The sequence below is a fragment of the Amphiura filiformis genome, chromosome 17, assembly GCF_039555335.1.
Source record: "Amphiura filiformis chromosome 17, Afil_fr2py, whole genome shotgun sequence".
In the NCBI taxonomy this organism is placed as follows: Eukaryota; Metazoa; Echinodermata; class Ophiuroidea; order Amphilepidida; family Amphiuridae; genus Amphiura; species Amphiura filiformis.
The window spans coordinates 18,608,527-18,636,101 of NC_092644.1; the positions used below are offsets into that span (position 1 = coordinate 18,608,527).

General features: G+C 38.3%; 1 protein-coding gene across 2 annotated transcripts in view; it reads left to right on the top strand.

The window, feature by feature from the left end:
* Nucleotides 1-27,575, top strand: part of LOC140137409 (carnitine O-acetyltransferase-like) — a 69,907-nt gene that overhangs the window by 35,798 nt on the left and 6,534 nt on the right. For both annotated transcript variants that reach the window (XM_072159057.1, XM_072159058.1), the window contains exons 5-12: nucleotides 2,250-2,418; nucleotides 6,698-6,869; nucleotides 7,705-7,880; nucleotides 8,383-8,483; nucleotides 10,114-10,236; nucleotides 11,110-11,232; nucleotides 12,850-12,985; nucleotides 13,980-14,042. In XM_072159057.1, the coding sequence (XP_072015158.1) occupies nucleotides 2,250-2,418; nucleotides 6,698-6,869; nucleotides 7,705-7,880; nucleotides 8,383-8,483; nucleotides 10,114-10,236; nucleotides 11,110-11,232; nucleotides 12,850-12,985; nucleotides 13,980-14,042 (1,063 nt within the window). The remainder of the gene's footprint in view (nucleotides 1-2,249; nucleotides 2,419-6,697; nucleotides 6,870-7,704; nucleotides 7,881-8,382; nucleotides 8,484-10,113; nucleotides 10,237-11,109; nucleotides 11,233-12,849; nucleotides 12,986-13,979; nucleotides 14,043-27,575) is intronic.

A 27,575-nucleotide genomic window follows, 5' to 3' on the forward strand; every position in this document is an offset into this window, starting at 1 on the left:
GTGTTTACAAAAAAATGCAAATGATCTCAAGTCACAAAAATTTGTTATAAAATTTCATTTATTGTCTCGCCTCAGTATTCCTGTCTGTCCGGGGGTGTGGATGTCCGTGTGTCCGTCCGGAGCTGTATCTGGGGAACTGTAAGACCTACGGGGACGCTAAATGACGCGCGGTAGGGTAGCTCGGTAGGCTCCGTTATTGTATGTTTGCGGTGAAAAATAATGCAAATTAACATAGCTAATTTGCATAATTTATGCGAAAATCAGCGCAAATTGATAAAATTTCATTTCTGAACTTTGTTCAGGATGGGACTTAGTAATCACTATTTCCGCCTGTGTGTGGGGGTGGGATGTCCGAATGTCCGTCCGGAGCTGTATCTGGGGAACCGTAAGACCTACGGGGACGCTACTTGGTGGGAGGAAGGGTATCCAAGTTTGCTCCGTAATCATATGTTTTTGGTGAAAATATGCAAATTAACATAGCTAATTTGCATAATTTATGCTGAATATCAGCGCAAGTTGATAGCGGCGCATGGTAACGTAAAACCTTGTGACAGGAATGATACACACCTGCTGATCACCTGATTAGTTTTTGGCGAAAAGTATGCGCATTTAGTTGTTAAGTTGCATAATTTTATGAACGCTTCTACAAAATGGTTGGAAATCTGAAGAAATCCGCCTTGTGAAGCTGTTTCTGGGGATCCGTAAGAATGCTAAGCCATGATGATGAAACGTGGTGGGGGTAGCATGACCAGAGGATCTCGACCTGATTCGATTTTCAGAGCAAAATATGGTAATTACCTACCTAATTTGCATAATTTATGCATAATATGCAAAAACCTTTTTTCTGGGAGACGAGGGGTCGCACATTCTTCAAACTTGGTGGGCGGGTGCATCTTGACCCCAGACAGAACAAGTTTGTATTGGTTAGTGGGTGAAGGTCACTCGAGGTCATCCAGGGGTCATCTAAGGTCAAATTACTAAAAACCGTCGTATGGGCATGAAACTTGGTGGGTACAGTTAACATTTAGAGTCAAATTTTCTGACGGTCATTTTGGGGTCATCCGAGGTCACTTAGGGGTCATCCGAGGTCAAATTACTAAAAACTGTCGTATGAGCATGAAACTTGATGGATACACTTAACATTATGAGTCAAATTTTCGGACGGTTATTTCGGGGTCATCTGAGCTCACAAGGGGTCATCTGAGGTCAAATTTCTAAAAACTCGTATGGGCATGAAACTTGGTGGGTACAGTCAACATTTAGAGTCAAATTATCGGACGGTCATTTCGGGGTCATCCGAGGTCACCAAGGGGTCACCTGAGGTCAAATTACTAAAAACTTGTATGGGCATGAAACTTGGTGGGTACACTTAACATTTAGAGTCAAATTTTTAGACGGTTATTTCGGGGTCATCTGAGGTCACCAAGGGGTCATCTGAGGTCAAATTACTAAAAACTGTTGTATGGGCATGAAACTTTGTGGGTACAGTCAACATTTAGAGTCAAATTTTGGAAGGTCATTTCGGGTCATCCGAGGTCACCCAGGGGTCATCTAAGGTTAAGTTACTAAAACTCGCATGGGCATGAAACTTGGTGGGTACAGTCAACAATTCAAGCCAAATTTTTGGAATGTCATTTTGGGGTCATCCAAGGTCACTCAGGGTCATCTGTGGTCAAATTACTAAAACCTCATGTGGATATGAAACTTATTGATGGATGTATTATGCTCTGCAAATAAGATATAGCTACCAACCAGCAAGATGTATGATTGCATGTGATCTGGCACATACAATGTATATGATTTCACCTGTTGCACATTCGACTGCAATTACTTTCACATTCAAAAAAGCACAGAGCCACAGCGCCATTGGTGCTCTTGTTATACGCAGGGACTGCCTTTTGAAAATTAGAAAAGAGCTGTAGAATGCTCTTCTGGTCTCTTCAAGAAGTGCTTTAGAAGAGCTGTTTGCACCTGTGGCCATTAAAGCATAAAGATTTTAACAAGTCATCTAGAGGAGCTATAAATTGCTCTTGCAAATGCAACTTAAGAAGAGCTGCAGAGGAGTGATTGCTCTCACTCCTCTCAAAAGGCAGTCCCTGGATACGGTCTGTATAGATCAAATTGCAACTAAACTTGGTGTTCACTACCTATGTCTTCAAACAACCTATTTGGGACTGCCATCCCTATTATTTCACTTACTTTAAAAACTTTATGTCTTTTATTTATTTCTGCGATGTATATCTATGCAGAAATTCTCTTCCAGTAGATCAGATGGGTGGTCAGCCATTATGTATGGATCAGTATTATAAGGTTCTAGCAGCATGCCGAATTCCTGGGCCTAGGAAAGATGACTTAGTTTTCTATCCACCAAACAAACCCGATGCACCTAAGCATATCATTGTTGCACATAAAAACCATGTAAGTATTGTGTGTCAATGAGTGTATGAAGGGGATCAGGCCCATAAGTAGGGGGCTGGGGGAAGATGCCCCCTCCAAATCCCAAAATGCCCAAGAAGTCCCCTTTTTGATTCAAAAAGTCCCATTTGCGAGCATAGCGAGCAAAAAATTTGGGGGTTGGGTCAAAAAGGTCCAAATTTTGGGAAAATTTAGTCCGCATTTTCAAAATCCGCCCCTAGTCCAAAAAGGTCCAAATTTTGAAAAAAAGGTCCACTTTTGTTAGTTTTCACTGACTATATCCCCTTTTTAATTTTGAGCCTAACAAATAGGGTTAAGCAAAGAAGATCGATATTTAATTCCAGCGCCAATGTTGCCAATGCGTTGTTTGTAACTGAGGTCAGCTGTTCTGATATGAACATCCTGTATGCTGTGTGTAACTTGTTAAAATGTACAGTGTTATGAACTATGTGTACATGTCTAAAATATTTGGATCGTATTAATTAAACAATGGGACATCGTTTGATTAAAGATCTCGGATATTTTCACAAATATGCACAATGCCTTGATTTAGTTGCTTAAAGGGCAGGTCTATTGCAAAAACAACATCATATCATTGGCAAGCTAATATTATGAGGACAATGAAAATGACTCCTTTTTGAGAAAATAAGACGTTTAAAATTGATATTCTGCAAAAACCAACTTAAGCTGTGAGTTCCTTTGAACGAGACAGATTTGGCCTAGAAAAAAGGTGACGTCATGAAATGAGATGTGCCCGCTTTGAGAAAAGGGACTATAAACGCTCTCATTGGACACAACGTATACTGTTGTTGTTCACAGAAAAAAACTCAGAATTTAAGTATTACAAATTTAATGGTTTTTAAACATATGGATAAAATCAGCCTTTTATTTTTTTATATATTAGTAAATTGTGATATTACAATTCTTATGTATATCAATATCATGAGAAATATTAGGCCTAAAAAATGAATACATAATTTGAGCTTAGAATTTCATCTGAGACTAGCATATAAACCGTGTTAGTCCACAAACTCATGTATCTGATTTCCTTGTATATTGCAACCCAATAGTTTCAGCTGGATGAAATATTACAAAGCAAACTTTGGGCTTTGTTTCCGAAATGATAACAATAGTCTGCGTATTGTTATGCAGCATTGTTATGGTAAATGATAGTACAACTCATTGTTGCTAATGTCAAACTTGTCAAAGTGATTGTGATTGTATGATATAGTGTCCACTTCATTTAAAGGTCCGTGACCCGATCGACAGCATCATCCCCCCGATTTTTATGCCTCTTATGCCTCCACCGGAGGTATTATGTTTCCTGGTTGTCCGTCTGTCTGTCTCTCTGTCTGTCTCTCTGTCTCTCTGTCCGTCCGAGCTTGCGAGTGCAATTTCTCAGAACTGGTAAGACGTACAGTGATGCAAGTTGGTGGAGGGATGGTCATTGGGGGTCTTCAAATTATAGGAGATTTTCGTCTTAAAATATGGTAATTAAGTACCTAATTTGCATAATTTATGCGTAATATGCATAATAAGCAAAATACCTTGTGAACAGATTATCTGGAGATCCGTATGGGGTACAGTGACGTAACTTGGTGGGAAGTAGCATGGCCAGATGTTCTCGACCGGATTAGATTTTCAGCGCAAAATATGCTAATTAAATACCTAATTTGCATAAGTTATGCGTATTTGATGCGTATCAAGCCAAAAACCTTGTGAACAGATTATCTGGAGATCCGTATGGGTTACAGTGACGTAACTTGGTGGGGATTTGCAGGGCCAGAGGTTCTTGACCTGATTAGATTTTCAGCACAAAATATGGTAATTAAGTACCTAATTTGCATAATTTATGCGTAACAAGCAAAATACCATTTTCTCGGAGACTAGGGGTCGCACGTTCCTCAAACTTGGTGGGTGGGTGCATCTTGACCCTAGACAGAACAAGTTTGTATTGGTCAGTGGGTCAAGGTTACCCGAGGTCATGCAGGGGTCATCTGAGGTCAAATTAGCAAAAACTGCCATATGGGCATGAAACTGGGTGAGTACAGTCAACATTTAGAGCCAATTTTTGAAGGTCATTATGGGTCAGCCAAGGTCACCCAGGGGTCATCTGAGGTCAAATTACTAAAAATTGTCATATGGGCATAAAACTTGGTGGGTACAGTCAACATTTAGGGGCAAAATTTTGGAAGGTCATTTTGGGGTCATCTGAGGTCAAGTTACTAAAACTGTCGTATGGGCATGAAACTTGGTGGGTACAGTCAACATTTAGAGTCAAATTTTTGGAAGGTCATTCCAGGGTCATCCAAGGTCACCCAGGGTCATCACCGGTTAAAATGATATGCGTCAAGGTGGAGGCATTGTGGCCGACGCTTTGCGTCGAGAACCGCGCAAGTCGAGAACCGCTCTAGTTCTCATTGTTGATGAGTTTTTGGTATCATTTAATAGATTATATTTTTCTCATTACCATCCTGAAATTTGACGATCCAATTTGATGTATTTTCAGAGAAATCAAGAAACAAACAGGCTATACTGGTAGCCACCTTCGACATTCTGGGTAGGAAAAAATGATTCCATGAATAAGAGCCGTTTTGCTCCCATGCCAATTCGCACGAACGGAAATAGGTCCGATATAATGAGGGCGCTATAATGATAAACGCTTAAAAAAAAAAAAAAATAAAGAAATACATAAGGGATGAAATAAATACAAAACAAGACCTTATCTTGTTAAGTATGATACGAGGAATATGAAACAAAATATGAGAAAAAATGTCCCCCACTATAAAATTAATTAATTAATTAATTAAAAATATTATAAAAAACCCATTTTTTCATTAAAACAAATCCTAAAATAAAAGACAAGTGTAAAATGTATGTGATGATAATATACAAAATTAAAAGGAAATGTATCAGGGTCAAATTAAAATAAAAAGAACGAGATATTTTGTCACAAGAATGATGAGCGTAAAAAAAAGGGGGGAGGGGGTTCATTCAGTTTTGGCTTCATATTTATAAAAGAAGAAAACACAGAGAAGAATTATTTTGTAGCAGGTACTTTTTGCACAAAATGTTTGTCCCAAAGCATGTACTGACACATAAAAATAAATTTATTTTTGCTGAACCATGAAATGGTATCAGCCTATATGAGTGAATGTTACTACATGTAGGTTACTAGCTTACTATTAGTTACTAGCTTACTAAGTTACTAGCTTACTAACTCACTAACCATTTGGTCTGAAATGGACATATCTCTTAATGACACGAAGGTATGACCCCATGAGTGGTGTCATATGAAAGAGGAAAACATAAAGAATATAATAAAAATATTTCCAAACGTCAGAGGGCATCCAGGGGTCACGGGGGTCAAAAAAGGTCATGTTAACCGAAAATGCTCCGATTGAGCTTAAATTTAAATGCAATGATCCTTATGACATTCTAAACATGTTTAAAACTTTAAAAAATTTATTTAAGGTCATTAAGGGGTCACAAAGGGGTCAAAGGTCAAGTTTTTCAAAATGCTCCAATTGAGCTGAAATTTATATGCAATGATCCGTATGACATTCTAAACATTTTAAGTTTCATTTAAGGTCATTAAGGGGTCACAAAGGGGTCAAAGGTCAAGTTTTCAAAATGCTTCAATTGAGCTGAAATTTAAATGCAATGATCCTTTTGACATTCTTAACATATTTTAAATAATTTAAAATTCATTTAAGGTCATTAACGGGGTCATACAGAGGTCAAAAGTCAAGTTTCAAAATGCCAGCTTTCCACGATCAAGGTATATTAAAACAGCAATTAATGAAACAGTCTTATTAAAATTAATACTATCCGCACAGTATTGCTGCTTGATCAGATCGTCACAGGGCACAGTTGCTCTAGTTTATTTTATATTCTTTACTTTTCCTCTTTCATTAACACCACTCGGGCGGTCATACCTTTGTAGCATTTCAAGATTATGTCCATTACAGACTGCAGGTGGCAGTGGTATAGGCCTACCACAATATACTGCCGAAGCCACATGGTTCAGCTATGGTGCGGTTATCGCTCTAGTTTAAAAAGGCATTCTGCATTCTGTTTTCAGTTTCTCACAAGCTTTGAGATTCAGGTTTTAATATAGCTTTTATTAAGGTTTTATGTTATGTTGTCCGAAAACATTTGGGTCAAAAAAACATTTTTGTTAGCTTTTTCAAAAACTGAGCATATCTGTCCAAATTTGACCCCATAAATGGATTTTATCAAGTCTTTGCCATTTTAACATGAAATGTCTTCTGTGTCTCAGTTCTATACAGTAGATGTTATGGACAAAGAAGGAGTTCCTCTAACATTAAGTCAACTGTATTCTCAACTCAAATTTGTTCTGGAAGCTTCAACCCAGCCTGAAATCCCAGTAGGACTTCTCACCACAGCACACAGGAATACATGGGGGAAGGTCTATAAACGCCTTAACAAAGGTAAGATACCTTACAGGGCTGGTTTCCTCTGATGAGGTACCCTAGTAGGGATACTCACCACAGCACACCGGAATACATGGGGGAAGGTCTAAAGGTAGGATACCATACAGGGCTGGTTTCTCTGATGAGGTACCCTAGTCGGATTACTCACCACAGCACACTGGAATACATGGGAGAAGGTTTTTAAACGCCTTAACAAAAGTAAGATAACTTACAGGGCTGGTTTCCTCTGATGAGGTACCCTAGTCGGAATACTCGCCACAGCACACCGGAATACTCACCACAGCACACCGGAATACATGGGGGAAGGTCTATAAATGCCTCAACAAAGGTAGGATACCATACAGGGCAAGTTTCCTCTTTCATGTAGTACCCTAGGATATAGGACAACTTACAACAGTACAGGAATACCTGGGGGAAGGCCTTTCAATGCCTTAAACTCTTTAAATGCCTTAAAAAGGTAGGATACTGCACAGGGCAAGTTTCCTCTTTCATGTGGTACCATGCAGGAATGTCTGGAGGAAGGCCTTGTACTGCACAGGGCAAGTTTCCTCTTTCATGTGGTACCCTAGTAGGACCCAAGTCATCACTGTACACAGGAATGCCTGGGGGAATGTCTATAAATGCCTTATCACATGTAGGTTTCCTCATCCATCTATACCTGAACGGGTGACTCCATTTAAAATCTGTGTGGGGGATTAAGGTCATGTCTTCCACAGGGAATTATATTGATTTCAACTAGAATAGCCCTATACGTGTTCCAAAAATGCAAAAAATCTGAATTGTTCTGGTTTGGCTGATAATCCCTTTAATAATAGTAACATTACCTCAACAGATCCAACAAATGCGAAGAGTTTTGATAACATCAAGAGGGCAATCTTCCTGCTGTGTTTGGATAGCAGCTCATCCCAAACAGAGCAGAACTTCTCAGCTCATGTGGCAAGACAGGCTCTGTATGGCGGTGGGAGTGGCTCCAATAGTGGCAACAGGTGGTACGATAAGACAATACAGGTGGGTGTATGTTAAGTATAGATCCCAATTTTGTGGACCCATTATTGTGCCCTGAGGAACACCCCCTTTGATAGAAACATACTACATATGTATTTGAAGTATTTCCTCTATGAAGTTTTAGATAGTATATATAATGTGAAATTTCTTCTTGCTCCTACTTACTTTATAGAATGAGCAAGTATGCAGAGTGGGTGCCTAGCGTGTTGTGGTTCTATAGGGTTGGGTATAAGTGGGTGTTACTTGTATCAGACAAGTCAAACTGAGCATGTAAAGAGTTGTATGCCTTATCGAAATGACAAGGAAACCATCCTTGGGTCTGTTACCTGCATTCAGCATCACTGTCCAAGACAAAGTCGGTTATAAAGTGCGAAAAGCATGATTACCTAGACTATAAAATTGACAAGTTAAAGATACATTTCAGCAGCTTGTACAGAATTAAAATCATGCAAAATTCTGAGCTCTGAAAAATCACCCTTCGTTCTTCTATTCCTTCTCTGTTTAGTTCTTTGTGAGTCCAAATGGTGGTACAGGATTGACATATGAACACTCCGGTGCTGAAGGACCACCAATTATATCGCTGGTAGATCACACTCTAGCTTACGCGTAAGTAATTTCTACTCCTAGGTTCGTATGCACAAAACAAGTTAGACCAGGTCTAACTTTAGACATGGTCTAGCTATGGAGATTAGTCTTATGGAGAAGGAACTTTCTGGTATTTATATACCTTGTTTCTATATTATTGTGGATTATTGTATTATTAAGGGTAAATACATGTAGCTTAATATTATTATTAGATGGCTGCAGTTTAACTTTTCGACTTCGCTAGAAAGGAAGAAAAGAAAGGAGTAAAAGAATCCCTCCCTAATTCTAACCTCCATGGTATTGGTTAGTCCAGGTCTAACGTTAGACCTGGTCTAACTTGTTTTGTGCATACGGACGTAAGGTTCATCAATTTGCGAAGCTTTTATCCATGTGTATAATTTATATGCAAGTTATTCCAAGTATTTCATTGTTATTTACAAGTTCAAGATTTTATTGACATACGAACATCTAGGGGCAAGAACTTCCAATTAAATGAGTCAGCGGTAGAAAGACGTATCTCCAATAGCTATATTAGTAAGGTTCCATGTAGAGTTTCTTCCACTGTTTCGGAGACACGCCACAAAATAAGGCCATAGGCCTTGAAATTTAATGTTGTGTAGGACATGATCCTTGAACACTGCAAAAGTTCCAAGTCAACAAAAACATCTGCATCCAGCAATGCTGAGTGCTTGGCCCAATACTTTAAAGTAGAAATACATGGAGTCTTGTTTCCTTTTCTAACCCGAGCTGTGTATGATTACCTCTTTAGTAAGTTGGAATTGAGTTCTAAGTTTGCATCAACATCCTAATCATTTTATAATCTACAACAACCTGATTTCCAAATACGAGACTCGTTCTGACAATCCAGGAACAAGTCGCATTTTTGACATTTCATGATTTTAATCAAAATGTAAGAACTAGACAATAAACCTTAAAATGATACCAAAATTATATACACAGTATCAATATTGCTATTCTGAGTAATGTGCTAATTAGTTTCATGCCTTAAGCAGTATACAGACTTTTTATTGTACGTACAATATTGTATGTACAATATGTACGTTATTTATCTATTGTTATTCTATTTCAGTAATGTTTAAGTTCTAACGAATGTTTGATGACGTAAAATCGATAATATATTTCTGCTAGATATTGTATGTAACATATTATCGATTTTTCGTCATCAAACATTCGATAGAACTTAAACATTACTGGAAATAGATTGGCAATAGATTAAATAACGTACATATAGTACATACAATATTGTACGTACAATACTCGGAGTCTGAAGCGCGCTTTACGCAGGATTTAATAGAGATTATCATAGTTCAACTGTTAATTATTGATTAAATAAACCTCTTTATAATAAGTTCTTTCAAGGATTTGAAAGTCAACTTAGTCCCACAGTCAAATACCATGAAATTAAGAATTCCAAAATTTGATTGATTTTTTATAGGAATGTCATCTTTAAAGGCCTATAACTCAAAAACATGCCTGGCGACTTGTTCCGGGTTTTGTTGGAGTTGTTCCGGTTTTGTTGGAGCTGGTCACATATTGATATTGGAATACCGCAAGGCTCAATTTTAGGTCTGCTTTTGTTCATATTATTTGTAAATATGTAAATTGTCATTATGCTTTTATAATTTTCCAGGCACAGTATTGCTGATGATTTCAATGCCATGACAGTAGATGCTCCCGCTCCCAAGAAACTGAATTTCAACCTTGACCTCGACGCACTGGACACAATAGAAGAAGCTAAACAAGAAATAGATAGGTGAGAGAAACATGCTATTCCAATTGAAATCCATACAGCCACTATGGAATACATGACTTCAAATCTCCCACACAGGGAGTGTGAATTTCAAACGGGTTACCTGAATGGGCGACTCCATTTGAAATCTATACCCCCGGTGTGGGAGATTATGATCATGTCTTCCATAGGGGTGTGAGGATTTCAACTGAAATAGCCCAATGGAGAAATGAATTAAGAGAAGACTAGGTATTGTTGGTTGAAGCAGCCAAACAAAAAAATTACTTTGATATACGAGTGGATATTCATACGTATTGGTACAAAATGTAGATAAAATGAATTAAAGTTTTAACTTCAACACTACACTATTTTTCACTGACCTGGAACGTTTTCACTAGTCCGACTAGCGTCTTCAGCAGATGGTAATGCTGTGTTGATATCGTGTCTACAATCAGTGAGAGATATCCCGATTGTAGACAAGATATCATCACAGCATCACCATCTGCTGGAGACACTAGTCGGACTAGTGAAAACGTTCCGGTGAGCGAAAAATAGTGTAGTGTTTAAGTTAAAACTTTAATTCATATTACTTTGATGTTTTGCAAAAGTTCATTCTACAAATAATATACTTTGAAAACTTATTTGATTTTTTGTTGTTAATGAGTTATGTACGTTTTACAAAAGTGTTGTTGTTTCAGCCCTCTTTATAACATAACCAGAGCAGTGCTTTTAGGGTGAACCAACCCTGCCTTGTTATCAAATTAATCAGTGACAAGGTTATTTCTGAATTTGATAACCAGGCAGGTTTGGTTCATCCCAGAAGAACTGCTCTGGCAGGGCTTCCTCTTAAAGCACACATATCTACTAAATCAGTTATGTTATTTTTTTTGTTTACAGTTTGGCTGGTGACTTGCAGTTAACAATTCTTCCCTTCAAACATTATGGCAAAGACTTTCCTAAATCGCAGAAGCTAAGTCCAGATGCATTTATACAGATTGCCATACAGTTAACATACTACAAGTAAGTATAGCTTTCTACAATTTCGTTTTTGGAATTCTTAATGGTGAGAAAGCTAGTACATGTATCAATTGAAGGACCATGAATTCGGGTCTCTCACGCCATGGTCAAATTGAGAAAATTGATATTCTACAAAAAATGAGTGTTTTGGTACAAATTTGTTATCAAATCCAGGACTATTCCAGGACTATTTGAGTTGAAATTATCTTTTTTATGTAATTTTAGAGCAAATTTTGAGGCTTTTTAGAGATAGAAATTTGCTCAATAATATGATAGTACGGATTCAGATCCATTCAATAGGTTGTATTTCAATATTTTAGCCTTGACCATATACATCTTTCATGACTACCTAGATCTTGGCTGTTAAAGAAAATGTAGATTTGAAGCAACCAGTCGCATTATAGCTGAGAAAAGGGCATTTGAATGGCTTTCATTTTACCAGGCCTGTGAGATCTCAGATTTTTAGCGGAAATCTGATTTTTTTTCATTTTTGTCCAGCGACACTCACATTTATGCAATGAAATGCAAGCTTATAATAATCTTCAATTATTTCTTATTTTCATTTTTCTCACCGATTTCAATTTCCACTTAGAAAAAAAATTATAACATCAAAAATCAAAATAGTGTCAGTATACTTCTGATAGCATTACTTGTCGCAATAAAACGACTGGGAAATGAGATTAACGATGCCTGAAAGGTCATGAAATGCAGGTCATAACATCATCGTGATATTCTTTGATTCCTCGTCCGTACTCATTGTGTAATATGTTTGTTTAGAACTGCGCCCATCGGAATAATGTTAAATGACGCCATGGTCCCTGTGGGGATATATGTGATTATCCGTAAGAGATTTTCTATCAAAACCATCCATCAGAAGTGTGACATTTGATTTCAAAAAATCATATGGAATTAAGAAAAGATACATCATGGCTACCGTGAATTGTAATTTTGTCAAGTTTACATTCACATTTATGCAATGAAATGCAAGCTTATAATAATCTTCAATTATTTCTTATGAAATTCACACAAATAGCATTGAATCTATAGTTTGGTAGTGATGGTGTTAACCCTTCAGGCTCTTGCTGAAAAGTGCTGGAGGTACACTATTTGCTCCCCATGAAAAGGCAATTTTGAGTTGGTATTCTTTGGGTACAGTCACTTTGATTGGTCTTTAATATTTCAAAAAACATTTTACTGCAGGAAACTGTAAAATGGTGATGTCATCAGGGCATACAATATGTACATTTTTTGTAGGCGGTATCAATGTAAAATTCATATATGTGACACGATCTGGTCCATGGTGGCCAAAGGCGGCAAATTTGAAACTGAGATAAAGGTAATAATATGGAGTAAAAAACAATCAAATACGGTACTTAAGAAAGTAGGCATCAAAAAACTTCATAACTTTAAACCAGGTATGCTAGACCTTTGGTGTTTTCAGTAAATGATAGCCTATTGTATGCTTAATGTAATAATTACAGTAACTCAATTTTCAAAAGTGCCTCCTTTGGCCCCCATGGACCAGATCGTGTCACATATTATAAATGTATAAATGGAAATAACTTTGGAAAAGAGATATACTTGACCATAAATCACATACATTTTCATTATTTGTGACAGGATTTACGGTAGATCAGCAGCAACTTACGAGAGCGCATCCCTCAGGAAGTACCAATATGGCAGAACGGATACCATCAGAAGTGCATCAATTGCATCAAATGCTTTCTGTAAAGCTATGGAAGAGTCTGGTACTAAGGTTAGTAGAGATACCAAAATAACATGGAAAGAAGAAATGATCATTCTATTCAGTGACCTCACGGTCATCTCAAAATGAGGTTCTACCCGCAAAGTGCGTGTTGCCTGTGTGCATACACCTGTCAAACGCATGCTTTAATTACCATGTATGCTTTACAAAAGCCTTTTGGTGAGTTGCTAGAAAAGCGCGAGAAACAAAAATGTACTTTTTGCTCATGCGTTTGCATGGAGAATCTCGTTTTGGTAGCAAGACGGCGGATCTGTGATTAAGGCTAAAAAACAAAAACTTGTTGGTTGTTCTCCACCTCCTGCAACAAATTTGTGAAAAGTAGAAAAAAAAGTTTCTAAATTTTGAGTTCTATTGCTGCAACAGTTTTGTTAATGAGAAGTAAAAACATATATAACAAAGCTCCCTAGGAAAGTACATACATTTTACAATGGCTTACCATCTACAATCAAGAATGCCATCAGCCTGGACTCAAATTATTTAAGTCATTGATCAAAACTCACTTATTTCCGTAATTTTTGCTGCCATTGCTTTTTGTCTTTTTGAATTTTTTGGTTTTCTTTTCTCTTGCGCCTTGAATCCCTAGGCAAAGGCGTATATAAATACTTGTCGTTATGTTATGTTATGTTATGTTATGTTATATGTAAATGAAATTTATCTCGGTCCCAAGGTATTATATTAGGTTTTTCAAAATGGTGATGTTTCATACATTGGGCTTCCATTTTAAATCCATACACCCCTGCATGGAAGACATGACCTTAATGTTGCACCCCCTGTGTAGGAGATTAAGATCTTATGGATTTCAACTGGAATAGCCATTAAATTGAATTACTGAGCTGTGTAAGATGTTTTTACAGGAGAATTAACACTATCAGTATTAGACAAATAACTAATACTTATCATGTTAAATACAATGTACTGTGAAAATTAAATTGAGAAAAGGTAGGAACATTTAGTACTTTTTATTTTCATTGTTCTTCATTTCCAGCCTAGCGAGAAAGCCATGCTGTTCAGGAAAGCTATCCTATCGCACAAAGAGTACACAAACTTGGTAAGTCTATCAGTATGCCACTGTCATGTTGAGTGATAATCATGCATTGCTTTTGAAAAGCCATTGACAATCACTATATAAAAATGCTGCATCGCTTTTCACTTTAATATTTATACTAATCATAGCAGTCAAATGTCAAATGGGCAAATGTCATTAAAACTTCATGTAGGACTTCTCTTTATTATTTCCCATTCATTTCCCCTAATATCTGTTCCACTTTTGAGAAAAAAAAACCATAATGGCAATTGCAGAAACCCTATCTGAGACTCACTGAGGGAATTTGATTCCCTATACAAGACCTCAGGAGGCTTTTGTTATTTTTGTAGTCCTGGATTACAGCTGGTCTGGTGTTTTTTGGAATGGGCTTGGTTACTAGACCAGTATGCCAATTGCTCCCCCCCCTCCAGGGGTTGCAAAACTTCAAATTCCTTGAATATCAGCTGTTCAGTTAAGTGCTGGTTGCCTAGTTCTGACTAGTGTAGCTACAGCCCTGGTCAAAAGGTACAACATGGAAGGAAATTATGGGAAAGAAATATAAAGTTCATGATAAATGAAGTTCAAAAAGTAGGTTACTACGTCATTGCATACCTCAATAGTAATTGTTTTGAGTTGTGGTCGGAAGGATTCTGGGATATATGACCTAAAAAAAGCATGGGTTAAAAGCAGTTTATTTTGTTTTCTACAATCTCTTCCTGCATTGCGTAGGAGTCGCCTTCCTGTTATGTATTAAATAATGTTTTCTTTCCTTTTTACCTTTTACCTTTTTTTTCCTATTCTGAGTTGAGAGTTTGCACATGATGTGTAACATTTAACTTTAAAGGAGTATTTTGTGATCCAAGCATCCTCTTTTTATGACATTTTGCAGTAGATATCCATGAAAAAAACTTATTACCAAAATTTCAGTTTGTTTCCGATTTTGCATTTTTGCATGATTATGTGTATTACACTGCTCCATAGCCAATGTGTTGTAATTTCATTCTGGTGTACGTAATTCCAATTTGACCATATTTTTGCTAAACAAATTAATCTGCAAGAATTTTTTTGTTTTGTGCATATTTCCATTAGTATGAAAATCTCTTTTTTTGAGAAAAGTAGGGGGATGAGGCTGTGGGTCATGAAATGCACCTTTAAAGAAAAGTAGGAGGATGAGGCCGTGGATCATGAAATGCACCTTTAACAGTCCAGTTTCCAAAGTGGATGTTTCTAGAGAACTGAACATTTCTTAATGATATTATGTTAAAAGGGTGTGACCTGGTTAACATTGTCATCGCCCACTTTACCCCCATCAAAATGCAGCTATTGGTATCAGATGAATGCTCATACCTTTCTCATAACCATAGTAAAATGTTAGGCCTGGAATATGTTTTGGTTAGACAGTATGTACAAAAACATGGAAGTTTGTAAAACTATGGAAGTCACATGTACTGTGCCAAAGGCTACTGTGATACATAGATTTGCTTAGAATCCAAATCACTGGAGTAATTTTTAGTATTTTGTGATTCTAGCATCCTCTTTTTAATGCTATGTTTTAGAAGATATCCAGGAAAAAAATTTATTCCCACAATTTCAATTGATTCTGATTTTGTGTTTGCGAGTTAGGCATGGCCTAAGTGGAATACCGCATTGTGAAAGCCAATCTGAACTGAATTTCATCTTTAATTGATAATCAGTCTGATTGAACTTGTAGACAATACAGATATCACATCATTATTTAAAGGCATAATGGTGGTAGTATTTATATGGGACCACATTTGAAGTATTTCCTGTAATGCTTCCTACTTAAGGTGATTCAGAGAGTCTGTCAAATTTGACCGATATTTAAAAAAAAAGTCCATGTAGTCTTATAAATACAATCAGTGGTGTATTAGCAGGACAATCATGCGGAGGTCTGGGGAAAAACCGATGATTACCAGGGCTATCAACTCTGTGAGTTTCATGCATTGGGCCTCTTTTTCACGGTCTCAACCCAAGGTAGTATAATCTCACGCCTAGGTAGTAAATGGCACACATAAAGCAGTGAAATGAGTAAAATCTCACGCATCGTAGAAATAATTTGTTGTACCTACACCCCCACACTTTTTAGGTTCTTGAGCGCTGTGGCTTAAATAATCATGGGTCAAAATGAACATTGTAGTCGGCAAATAATAATTCCGTCCCGGTACGCCTCTGTTTGACAGTGTCTCACACCAAGCAATTTCAAAAAGTTGACAGCCCTGATGATGACATCTATAAACTAAAGGCCTTTCGTTAGGGGGAAGGGGCCAAAAAGTCTGGTTACATTTGTAAAAAACAATAAAATATCGATAAAAGTTTTCGGTTTGGGATTTTCAACATTACTCTTATGTTTCAGGGAGAGGAGTCGGCCTTAAACGAAGCACATTTGTATTAGGACATAATCAAACTCACTCTTGGTTTGTTTCCTTATAGGAACAACTTTATTCAAGATTTCCTGCTTGTGATGATTGCATTGTTTCACAGTTTGAAAGGTTAATAATAATATAAAAACCATTGGACCATTTTAAGTATTCATGAATGGTTATCATGATCATAATCTGAAAATAGATCATGATCATATTCTGAAAATAGAAAAAAAAGTTTGTCCAAGCTCCTTGAACCCATTAGAGTACAATACAATAAGGTTTGACTATCATGTGGGCACAAGTTGTCAAAAGTGCTTTTTCCCAGCCTTGAGTTTGTGATGATGGCAGAGGTGCAGCTCGTACTATGGTTTTACTGTTAACTTGCATTTATGAATTAATCTATGAAATTAAGTGTTGAACTGATTAGTTGATCAATATCAATTGTCTTATTTATCTTGGTTGTTAGTTTGGTCTTATTGTTTGATAGTCTCAAAAGTAACAATACCGTTTCGAAGATAAGAAAATTATTGTACTCCAAGCCCAAGATATTGTGTCAAAGCATGTAGAAAAAAACACAACCTTTTTGGCACCCACATCATGCGGGCTTATGTTATGGCGCAGATGGTTGGCTGTCTGTCCGGTTCGCTAGTTCGTTCACTTGGTGGTTGGCTGGGTGGTGTCAAAATCATCAATTCAGTGTGCAGCTTCAATGCAATAACCAATCAACTTCAAACTTGGTATGGTGATAGTATATGGTGGCCTGATGTACTGTGTAGTTTGTGCCATGTTATTTGCATATGAATACTATAATGAGCTTAATATTGTCATATTTTGTTGTGGGCCCCCTTAATTACAAACCACATCATTCTAGTTGACACTCTGTTGCCTTTTTAGTTTTACCAAAGAACTGCAAGACTTCTACTACATTTCCTTGCTGTGTTTGAAAATTCTGAGTTACAATCGAGACATATCTCAATAAATTTAAAAAAAATGGTAACCTAGTTTTGAATTTTCTGGTAGTCTGGTGAGACTGGACTACCAGCAGACTACCTCTGATTGGGCTATTCCAGTTGAAATCCACACTACCCCTGTAGAAGATTTTGGACATATCTAACACAGGGGGAGTATGGTTTTCAAGTGTAATTGGTCAGAGGTAATCATTTTGATACTCATACTCCCCCTGTATTATGGCTTTACCTATATCGTCCACAACTGGAGTGAGTATTTCACATGGAAGTTACCCAATTGTCTATTCTATTCAAATTTAATACTCCCTCTGTGGCAGACTTTAGCTAAGTCTTCCACATAGGTAGTGTGGATTTTAAGTGGAATAGCCAATTTGAGACCAGTATGGTGGAAGCTAGACAGGATATGTGGTCCTGTAATAACAAAGTACATTTGCCATTGTACACGCCATACAACATCCTGTAGTCATTCATATAAATACCACAACTGGGGTTGCCAGAGTAGGCAAAAAAACACCTCAAATCATCTAGCGTCTGTCATCTGTTTTTTAGTCAAGCAGCAAACTAAATTCCGTGGCCTTTTTTTGAAGACAATGTGCCACCTATCCTAACATGTTGTTTGGGTCCCAAGTAACATATTTATACATGTTTACAAAAATCCAGATGCAGCAGATGGCGGCCATCTTGTTTTTCAAAATCGCGGCCATTTTTTCAATAATTTTCCAATATATTTCAAACTGACCCTTCCCATTGTGAATTTATTGATACAATAGCAATTGTTTTAGGCCTAGGATATTATTTATGACATGTATGCACTAATATTGACGATTTTGATATTCAAAATGGCCGCCAAAAATTCAAAATGGCCGCCAAATTCAACTTATTTCCTCTATACATACAATGAGCATTATAAAATATACGTTTAAGCAAATAACATGTTAATTAATATACTAACAGATACACAAACTCCATACTACACTGCAAATACACACCACACCACACCACCCCACACACCCACCCCCACATTCCAATGCTTACCTATAATTCACTCTCTATGATAACATTTTATTTTAAAATAGTTCCTGAATTTAAAATCTGTAACTTCCACCTTAAATCTCTTCATGCCTCCTCATCTGGATATGATAATAATAATTATGTTCCCGCTATGTTTGATGTACCGGGGCCAGCCCATACTCATACCCAAACCCGTAATCCAAATCTTTACGCCGATCACCCCTAACTTGGTACCTAACTCATAACCCTGTAGGCCTACCCTGCTAAAGGTACATCGTACTCTGATATCTATACCCAATAACATGTATATATCCCGTACTAGTACCGAATGTCCTACCCTTATACCCTCCTCGGTTCACATAACCCTGTATTCTTGGTACCCTAACCCCATCCCTGGCCAGTAGCACTACCAATCCCTAGGGCCCCTAGACCCATCCAAGGGACCCCTTAACACAACACCGGAACCCATAATCCACTGCCCAGTGGCCCATAACCTGATATGTTCTGGCTAAATTTGATGTACTCGGACCAGCCCATAACACACCCTTGGCACCCTAACCATATCCTTAGTACCCTAAGTCTCTTACTCCAGTACCCTTAGACATTCCTCGGTACCCCTAACGCCATCCCTGGGACTCCTAACGCCGAACCTGGAAACCCGGAACTCCATCCCCAGTACCCCTAACCCTATTCCCGGGACACCTAACACCAACTATGGGACCTTCCCCGTCCCCAAGACCCATGACCCATCCCTGGGACCCTAATCCCATCTTTGGCTCCTGTAACCCCACATCTGGTTCCCCATATTCAATGCCTTACACCCCTTACCCTGTTCCTGGTACTCATATCCCTAACCCTTGACCTCCATCCCCATTACCCTATTCCCGGGGACCTCTAACACAAACTATGTGACCTTTAACTCAATTCATGGAACACCAAACTCCGTCCCTGAGACCCGGCCATGAAACATCCCTGGGACCCTAATACCATCTTCGGAACCTGTTAGCCCACATCTGGTTCACCATACCCAATGCCCAGTACCCCTTACTCAGTTCCTGATACCCATTTCTCCAACCCTGGTACCCCTAACTCAATCCCCAGTCACCCATATCCTATCCCTTGGACCTCAAACACGCTTCACGATCATGCGACCTCTAACCCCATTCCTGGACCCATGACCGGTCATTTCTGAAACCCCTAGCCCTTTCACCGGGACCCATAACCCGTTACCCTGTCCCCGGTACCCTTAGCCCTTCCTCAGTGCACCTAACGCTGTCCCCGGTACCCATTATCCAAACCCTGGGACCCTTTACTCCATCCCAGTACCCCTCACCCTATCCAATATTTTTCAAATTGACCCTTCCCATTGTGAATTTATTGGTACAGTAGGCATTGTCTTAGGTAACACCGACCATGGGACTCTCCCCATTCATGGAACCCCTAACCTCATCCCCCGAACCCCTAACCCTGTCCTTGGTACCCCAAACCCCATTGCTGACACCCCTTTATGTCACCCCTGGAACCTAGCACCTTCACCCGGATCCATAAATTGTTGTCCCTGGGACCTTCGGTACCCTTTACTAGTACTCTTTTATACCCCATCCCTGGTATCCCTAACTCCATCCCTAGAAACCATTAACAATCCATCCCCCGGGACCCATAAACCATTTCTGGGACCACTCGATACATTTTACCCTGTTCTCAATACCCCTCAATACCTCTCAATGTCTGGCCAATGCCATGTCCTGGGGGTCTTCCTGTTTGAAGGTGTACAGGAAGGTGCTACGGTTTTGGGGTACCTTTTTCAGCGATTTTGGTATATCGATGGGTAGCTTTTCAGTGGAGACCAGTGCAACCAACTGGGCACATTTGGGCAAAATTGTCTTTAAATGGTTCAAATTTTTTTGAAGAACCACGTACCCCCTGCTGCCATGTGCTTATGGATGTAGTAATACAGCCTGTAGCCCAGACTAGCACCACCAACTGTTCTTGTATAAAGGATACCCGTATGAGCCAAGAAAACGTTTTTGATACATTTTCTGTGGCACTTTAAAATAATATACGAAATATACCGGGGATGGGGGGGGGTAAGGGTGTGGGGGTGTTGTGTGCATTAAGTATGGGATTTGTATGTGTTATTATTTTAATATTGATGTCACGTGTCCAATCTCATATGTTACCTTAGGCTTATTGTATGTTTGAAGGAAATACATTGATTTCGGTGGCCATTTTGAATTTTTGGTGGCCATTTTGAATTTGTAAATCATTAATATTGGTGCTACTGCATGCCAACATGACAAAACTACTATAACAAGCCTAAAACAATCACTACTGTGCCAATAAAATCACATTGGGACGGGGCAGTTTGACAAATATTGGAGATATTTTGCCAAAATGGGCGCCATTTTGAAAAACAAGATGGCCGCCTTCTGCTGCATCTGGATTTTTGTAAACATGTATAAATATGTTACTTGGGACCCAAACAGCATGCTAGGATAGGTGGCACATTGTCTTCATCAAAAGGCCACGGGCCTTAAAAACTGGGTAGTTTGCTGCCCGACTATTTGGGTGGGACCTCATAGATATAAGTGGTTGATAATGGGCTACCAAATGACTTTGGTTAGGGCATATTGTCATAAAAGATGGCAACCCGGAACCACAAAGCTGCATCGACAAACTTAACTGTCTCACAGTGAACTTTGATTTGAAGTGGATGACTCACCATCTATTGTCATTGAATTGGATGAACGGCTGCAAACTTGTTCGATAGATTTGAACAATTTGTCAAAATTTTACATTTTTTGCTTCTTTTGAAAGATATACTAAACCTGGAGCTTTGAAGGTGATGATTTTGGGGATTATTGTTTTTGGTTTCTGTTGAGAGCTCATGACTATCATCCTTTGCTGCAGAAATGATATCTGAAGTGTACAATCAAGCATGCAAGTGGTTAAAGCAGTTGCAGTAGGTTAGATGGTGGTATAGGCTGAAGGAGCCTGGTTCTTCTATCTGTCAAGGGATAAATGGTGATCTTCTTGTCTTGAATACGGTGAAATAGTGAACAAACTGAATCACCCCTTGGAGCTCTTGGCTTGTCATGACTACAGGGAAACATTGAACTTAGTGGATCATTGGAACATATAAACAAGATGAATATGTCGGAGTGCGACGACGTGTGGAATTTCACTTCCACTGATGCCGCTGCGGCAGCTTTGGAAAGACTTCAGTGGAGCAGCACCGATAGACTTCTTACGAAAATTATCCTCCCTGTGATTGTCATTACCGGAGTTCTTGCCAATCTCGCCTTTCTGTTTACGGTTGCGCGTGTACGACGCATGCAGACTATTACGAACTACTACTTGGCTAATTTAGCGGTAGCTGATATTTTGTTTCTTGTGATTACTATGGGCGCACAGGCTCATACCTACAGTCATTCGCAGTACCGCGGAAATGTGCCGTATCTCTCCGAGCATGGATGTTGGGGAAGTGTTCTTCCGATATTAGTGAGCTATTTTGCTTCCGTGGAGCTGGTCACGCTTGTTTCGCTAGAACGATACTACACCGTATGTAAACCAGTGCAGCACAGGCTGATGCATGGTAAAGATCGTACTATTAAAGTGATTATTATTGCGTGGATAGTGGCTGTGGTACTCGGTGTCTTAACAGCGCCGCGATTTGGCTTAATGAAACGAAAGTGCATCATGTGGCCGGACGACGATGAATTCAAAGAATTGCCGACGAGATTTCATAGTTGCTACATGGTGAACGTGGGACTTGGGTTATTTGCTGAAATTATCATGTGTATCGTATTTATCATGGCTCTAGTTATCAGCTGCCTAACATACTATAAGCTTATATCAACATTGGGTAATAAGCAAATCAGCGGCTCTGTGCACATGCTGAAGAACAAACGCAATCTACAAATCAGAAACCAAGTGGCACGTTTGCTCGTAATAAACGGCACGGTCTTTTTTCTGTGCCAGTTTCCGTCACGCGTCTTGAGTATGGATAAGTTTGTACGAGTTTTAACGGACTCTTTACAGCCGCATTTTTTCACATTTTTTGTGATTAGTTTTGGCGTACTGCTTATTAACTCGGCAGTTAATCCGTTTATTTACGGACTTAGCAGTCGCTTGTATAGAGTCGCATTTTGCCAGGCGTTTGGAATCGCGCAGTATCTCAACTTGGAAATGTTGTCGTCGCGTGGTGAATCTTGCCGCGATAATTCTCACGATTACGCTGAAAATGCAAGGATTAAGAGGAGGCAGAGTAGCATTACGACTTTAGATACAATTGAAAATGCCATCATTAAACATTATTGAACAACCATTGTACTATACCATTAAATCCACACTACCCCTGTGGAAGATTTTGGAAATATCTTCCACAGGGGGAGTATATTTATCAAATGTAATTAGGGTTAATCATTTTGAAATTGAAACCCATACTCCTCTTGTATTGTGGCTTACCTATGTCTTTCACAACTGGAGTGAATATGTGACACAATCTGGTCCATGGGGGCCAAAAGGCGGCAAATTTGACTCAGAGATAAAGGTAAAAATATGGAGTCAAAAAACAATAAAATACATGTATAAGAAAATAGACATCAAAAAACTTCTCAACTTTTAGAGCAAAATATGCTGACCTTTGGTGTTTTCAGTATATGATAGCCTATTGTATGTGTAATGTAATAATTACAGTAACTCAATTTTTAAAAAATGCCTCCTTTCGCCCCCATGGACCAGATTGTGTCACATATCTCAAGTGGAAGTTACTCAACTGTCTATTCTATTTGAAACTCATACTCCCTCTGTGGAACAGGTTAGTGCGTATTTTAAATGGAATAGCCAGTATTGTGATAATTAGAAATGAAACCAGAATTCAAAATATTGAAACAAATCAGAAAAAGAATCATAATTTGAACTTTTCTGAAAAATCAGTTTTTAACTGTTATATAAATGTTATTTGTGAAATTTTGTCAAATTATTAATCATTTTTAATTTTCTCTTAAAGAAGTTTCTCTTAATTTTCTCTTTGAAGGTATTTTAGAAAATTCTATCTGGGCCTTAAAAGTCTGTAATAAAATCATACTGTATCCACTCATTGGACTACTCTAGTTGAAACACCTCGTACTTTTTTTCATTTGAAGACATGGATTATTAAAAAAAAAAAATGAAAACTGCATTTCGCATTTGACTTTTTTGACCTGCTACAGGAAACAAACCCGGGGGGTCACTCCCATTGTGGCCTGTACAACATCCGCGATAATGAAAACGCGTAAAAGAGTCATTTTTCGTGGGTAAGCACGATACGCGCGTATCGCGTTAAGGGTGTCAAAAACATGAAAAATTGGGGAAAAAAAGGGTAGCAAAATTGCAATTGCTAAATACGCGGAAATGAAATTTAGGGTATGAAATTTGATGTTAGGAATGAAATCCCTGTTTAGGGTGTCGTTTTAGCCAAGGGTTAAATCCTTGTTTAGGGTGCTTTTCAAAAGTTGATTATCGTGGATGGTGTACAGGCCACAATGGGAGTGACCCTCCCCGGAAACAAACATGTTTTTATTTTGGCCTTACCCTAATTGTTTCTGATACCTCCTTTTAATATTTTTACTATCATTTTGTTGTTGTAGAAAGATTAGTGAATAAATATGTTCATATGCATGCTTGCACCATTTGTACTTTTTCTCAAAACTACAAAAAAAGTTATTGTAGCAGGGTGACGAAATGGTACATCAAATAGAGTAGAAAGAATCCCCAATCTGCAATAGCTGCCAGGTGTCAAATTTTTAGGTATGTACAATTTAGAATGCAGGAATGGTCAAATGTCTATAGGGCAGCTATTGCAGTTAGGACTTCCTTGCCCAAGCCATTGAAATACTGCACACTGACACTCTGACAGGAAGTAGTTGTAGGGTGCACAGGATGCATCGTTGACCTTTAAGTGCTGTTTTATTTTACCAGATGGGACTTTTCCCTTCAATACTGTACTGATTTTAATAGTATTTACTAGGCCTTAAATCTTATTGCTATTGAACTAGACTGACCCCAGTTTGCCCCCCACTTTTGAGGAAAAACCCAAAATAACATAAATTTCCACTTTTTGCTGCAATTTTGCTTAAAATTTGTCGATTTTGCCCCCCCCAAAAAAAAAATATTTCCTGGTGCCGCCACTGCTGACCCACAGTCTCGGTTCGGTTCCATCTCTGGATAATGTAACAATAAATAATTACATAATGCCCTATGAAATAATGCCAAAGTCCTGTAACCCCCCTAGTTTTCTCAGTGCCAAAAAAAACCGCAAAAACCCATTTCTCTTCCTCCACAAATCGACGTCACTGATTACACACACGTGCAGCCAGGGGTGCAAATTGTGATTTCTTCCTCACGAGCAAGGTTTTTAGGCTGAAGATTTCCTCAATCATACCATGCATAAAATAGCTTTATTCTGCACTTTATTAAGGGGGTACTACACCCCTGGCCAATTTTGTGCCCATTTTTGCATTTTTCTCAAAAATTATAGTGCATTGGTGACAAGTAAGATATATATATATTATAGGGGCAAGGACTACAAATACTGCACTGAAAATTTTAGCAACTCAAGGCAAGTAGTTATTGATTTATTGATCAATTATTGGTTTCCCCTCATTTTTGACTGTAACTCCACAACGGTTGTATGTGCCGAAATTAAATTCCCAGTGCAGTAGTTGTAGTTCTTGCCCCTATAATATACATAGGCTATCTTATTTGTCACCAATGCACTATAATTTTTAAAGGTGAACCTCATTGAAAATAAAGTTATATATCAATGGAAAGCTTATGATGTCAGGATATTAAAAATTATTTTTCCCAATTTTTTTGATGGCCAATAAAGCTAAAAAAATAAAAAAATGATTGAATTTTTGGTCTTTTTAAGGCGCCCAAAAAGCACCCAAATCAATCGTCTATGACCTTGGGAATGCTCGTGACGTAAGCTCAGGGTTCGCAGTCACGTGATCCTACTCGGAAACACGTAAACAAGACTTGCTTCCTGTACTTTGCAAGCTGCCCGGCAAGTCTGATTTTCACAAAGCTTGAAATTAGAGGAATCTTCAAGTTGCTGGTTCATAATAGAATTATTGTCAACACATAAATTTTCCGTAAATTTTTTACAAAATCAGTCATAACTGGCTGGGTATAACTGGGTAATTGAGTTTGAATTTCGCGCTGGGATCAATCCCATGAGCAAATGCTGCTACCGTTCATGTCATGGACTGAATAAACATGATCGAATAACAAATTAAATACTTGTTTGTGACATTCCCCATATATTCTTGATTCATTTTAAAATGTCTGATAAAAAAATATCGTCTTGCAGTAATCAAAAATTAATAAAAACTGCCGATTTCATCAAATCCAGCCCATAAAAGGTTTTCATATTTAGCGTATTGCGGTAATACATTCTTTCCACACAATCGCGATTGAAAGAAACAGATACTCGGGCAGATACTTTATTATAAAATAAATACAATTTAGACTTAGTAGACCGTTATTTGATGGAATTCTGAAATCTGAATAAAATTAAAATCTTGTCACTTGTGTCATGATTCTTTAATGATAGTACAATCAGTGTACGGTACTGAAAAGGTGAAACATTCATGTTTTATGGATTACCGAACACGATGCGTAAATTGCTGCTGAATTGCAGGGATGGATATGCACAAACACAGCGACTCGCTCGGGCCGTCCTCCGTGTTTCATGGGGTGTTTCAGCAGATTTGATCAATCGTTATATTTGGAACATTTACAGGAATAAATTTTGCTGATGAAGTAGCAATAAGTTGGAAATATCAGAATGTGAATATCAAATCGGTCATTTTGTCTGCAAGTACTAGTACAGTACAGTCGCGGATACTGAACACTCGGCGTAGTGAGACTCAGTCAGTCACTGAGCTCATCCCGTATGTATCTATACGACTTCGCTTATCATACATGACCGGCCATGACCGGTTGTAAAACTAAGAAATAATTAAAAAATCCTGTACATGTACCTTATTCTATTCCTTCATTTTCTCATTGTGATAAGTTCATCTCAACTTGGTGTGACGATCTGAACTGGTAGCACTAGCAGTTATTTTTTTGTAATCTGTTTTCATTCCGGTTCTTCGCTTGAATCTTCGCTCTTAGGTGCTTTACTGTAATATTCCCTATGCATATCGTGGATGGCTTGGCCTATCCCAAATCACCCCGGCCAGCACTTTTCCCATTTTTAAATCCACACACTTTATTCCGGCACTTCATTCTTAATTTGATCATGATATTTCCTTCATGTTATTCTTATTTTAATGAATATATTTTTCATGTAAAGTAAGTTGACAATGACTGAATTCGTGCATTGGCCCGATGCATGCCACAGTAAATACACGGACATTGTGTTTACAATCAAACCGGAAGTAACTGTGTGTCCCTGGGCTGGCGTCATCAACGAAAAGCGCCCTAATTTGAACGATTTCGTTTTGTAATTTAGGGGGTGCCAATATCCAATCTTTGCATGGAGATTATGTCTAGCCTGGTACGCTATGCAAATAAAAAATATTCTTTTCTGCTTCCTGACATCATAAGCTTTCCATTGATATATAACTTTATTTTCAATGAGGTTCACCTTTAAGAAAAATGCAAAACTTAGGCACAAAATTGGGCAGGGGTGTAGTACCCCCTTAATTCAAAAGATGAGAATGTTAACATTGCGTGTATTTTTAGAGCGACTACGGTATGTTAAGTCTTCGAGCTTGGCTTTATGGGGACAATGTTCGCGCGTAGCGCGCAAAAATGTGCTATTTTACACTAGTTTGGGGTCATTTTGGTGGGACAGAGAGCTACAGAGGCTCCTTTGCCCTTTTATTTCCCTTTAACCCCCATTTCCTCTTTTACTTTTTGTCAGAGGGAGCACAACTTGTTCAGTGCTATATGATTCTTCTTTTTAAATTTCCTCAATATTTTCCAGTTTGTCCCCCCAGGTTTGTCCTCTTCTCAGTGGCATAGTATTGATACACTGAATTCCTTCATGACTTTTGTTCCCATAAAATCCTCATTGCTGCCTCTCTATAAATTTCCTCCGATATGTTCTCTGTTTCCACCTGCCTTCATCCAACTTCTTTTTTTTTCCTGTTAAATTGCATTGAATACCTCCTATGGTGATGAATTGTAAATTTCCTCAT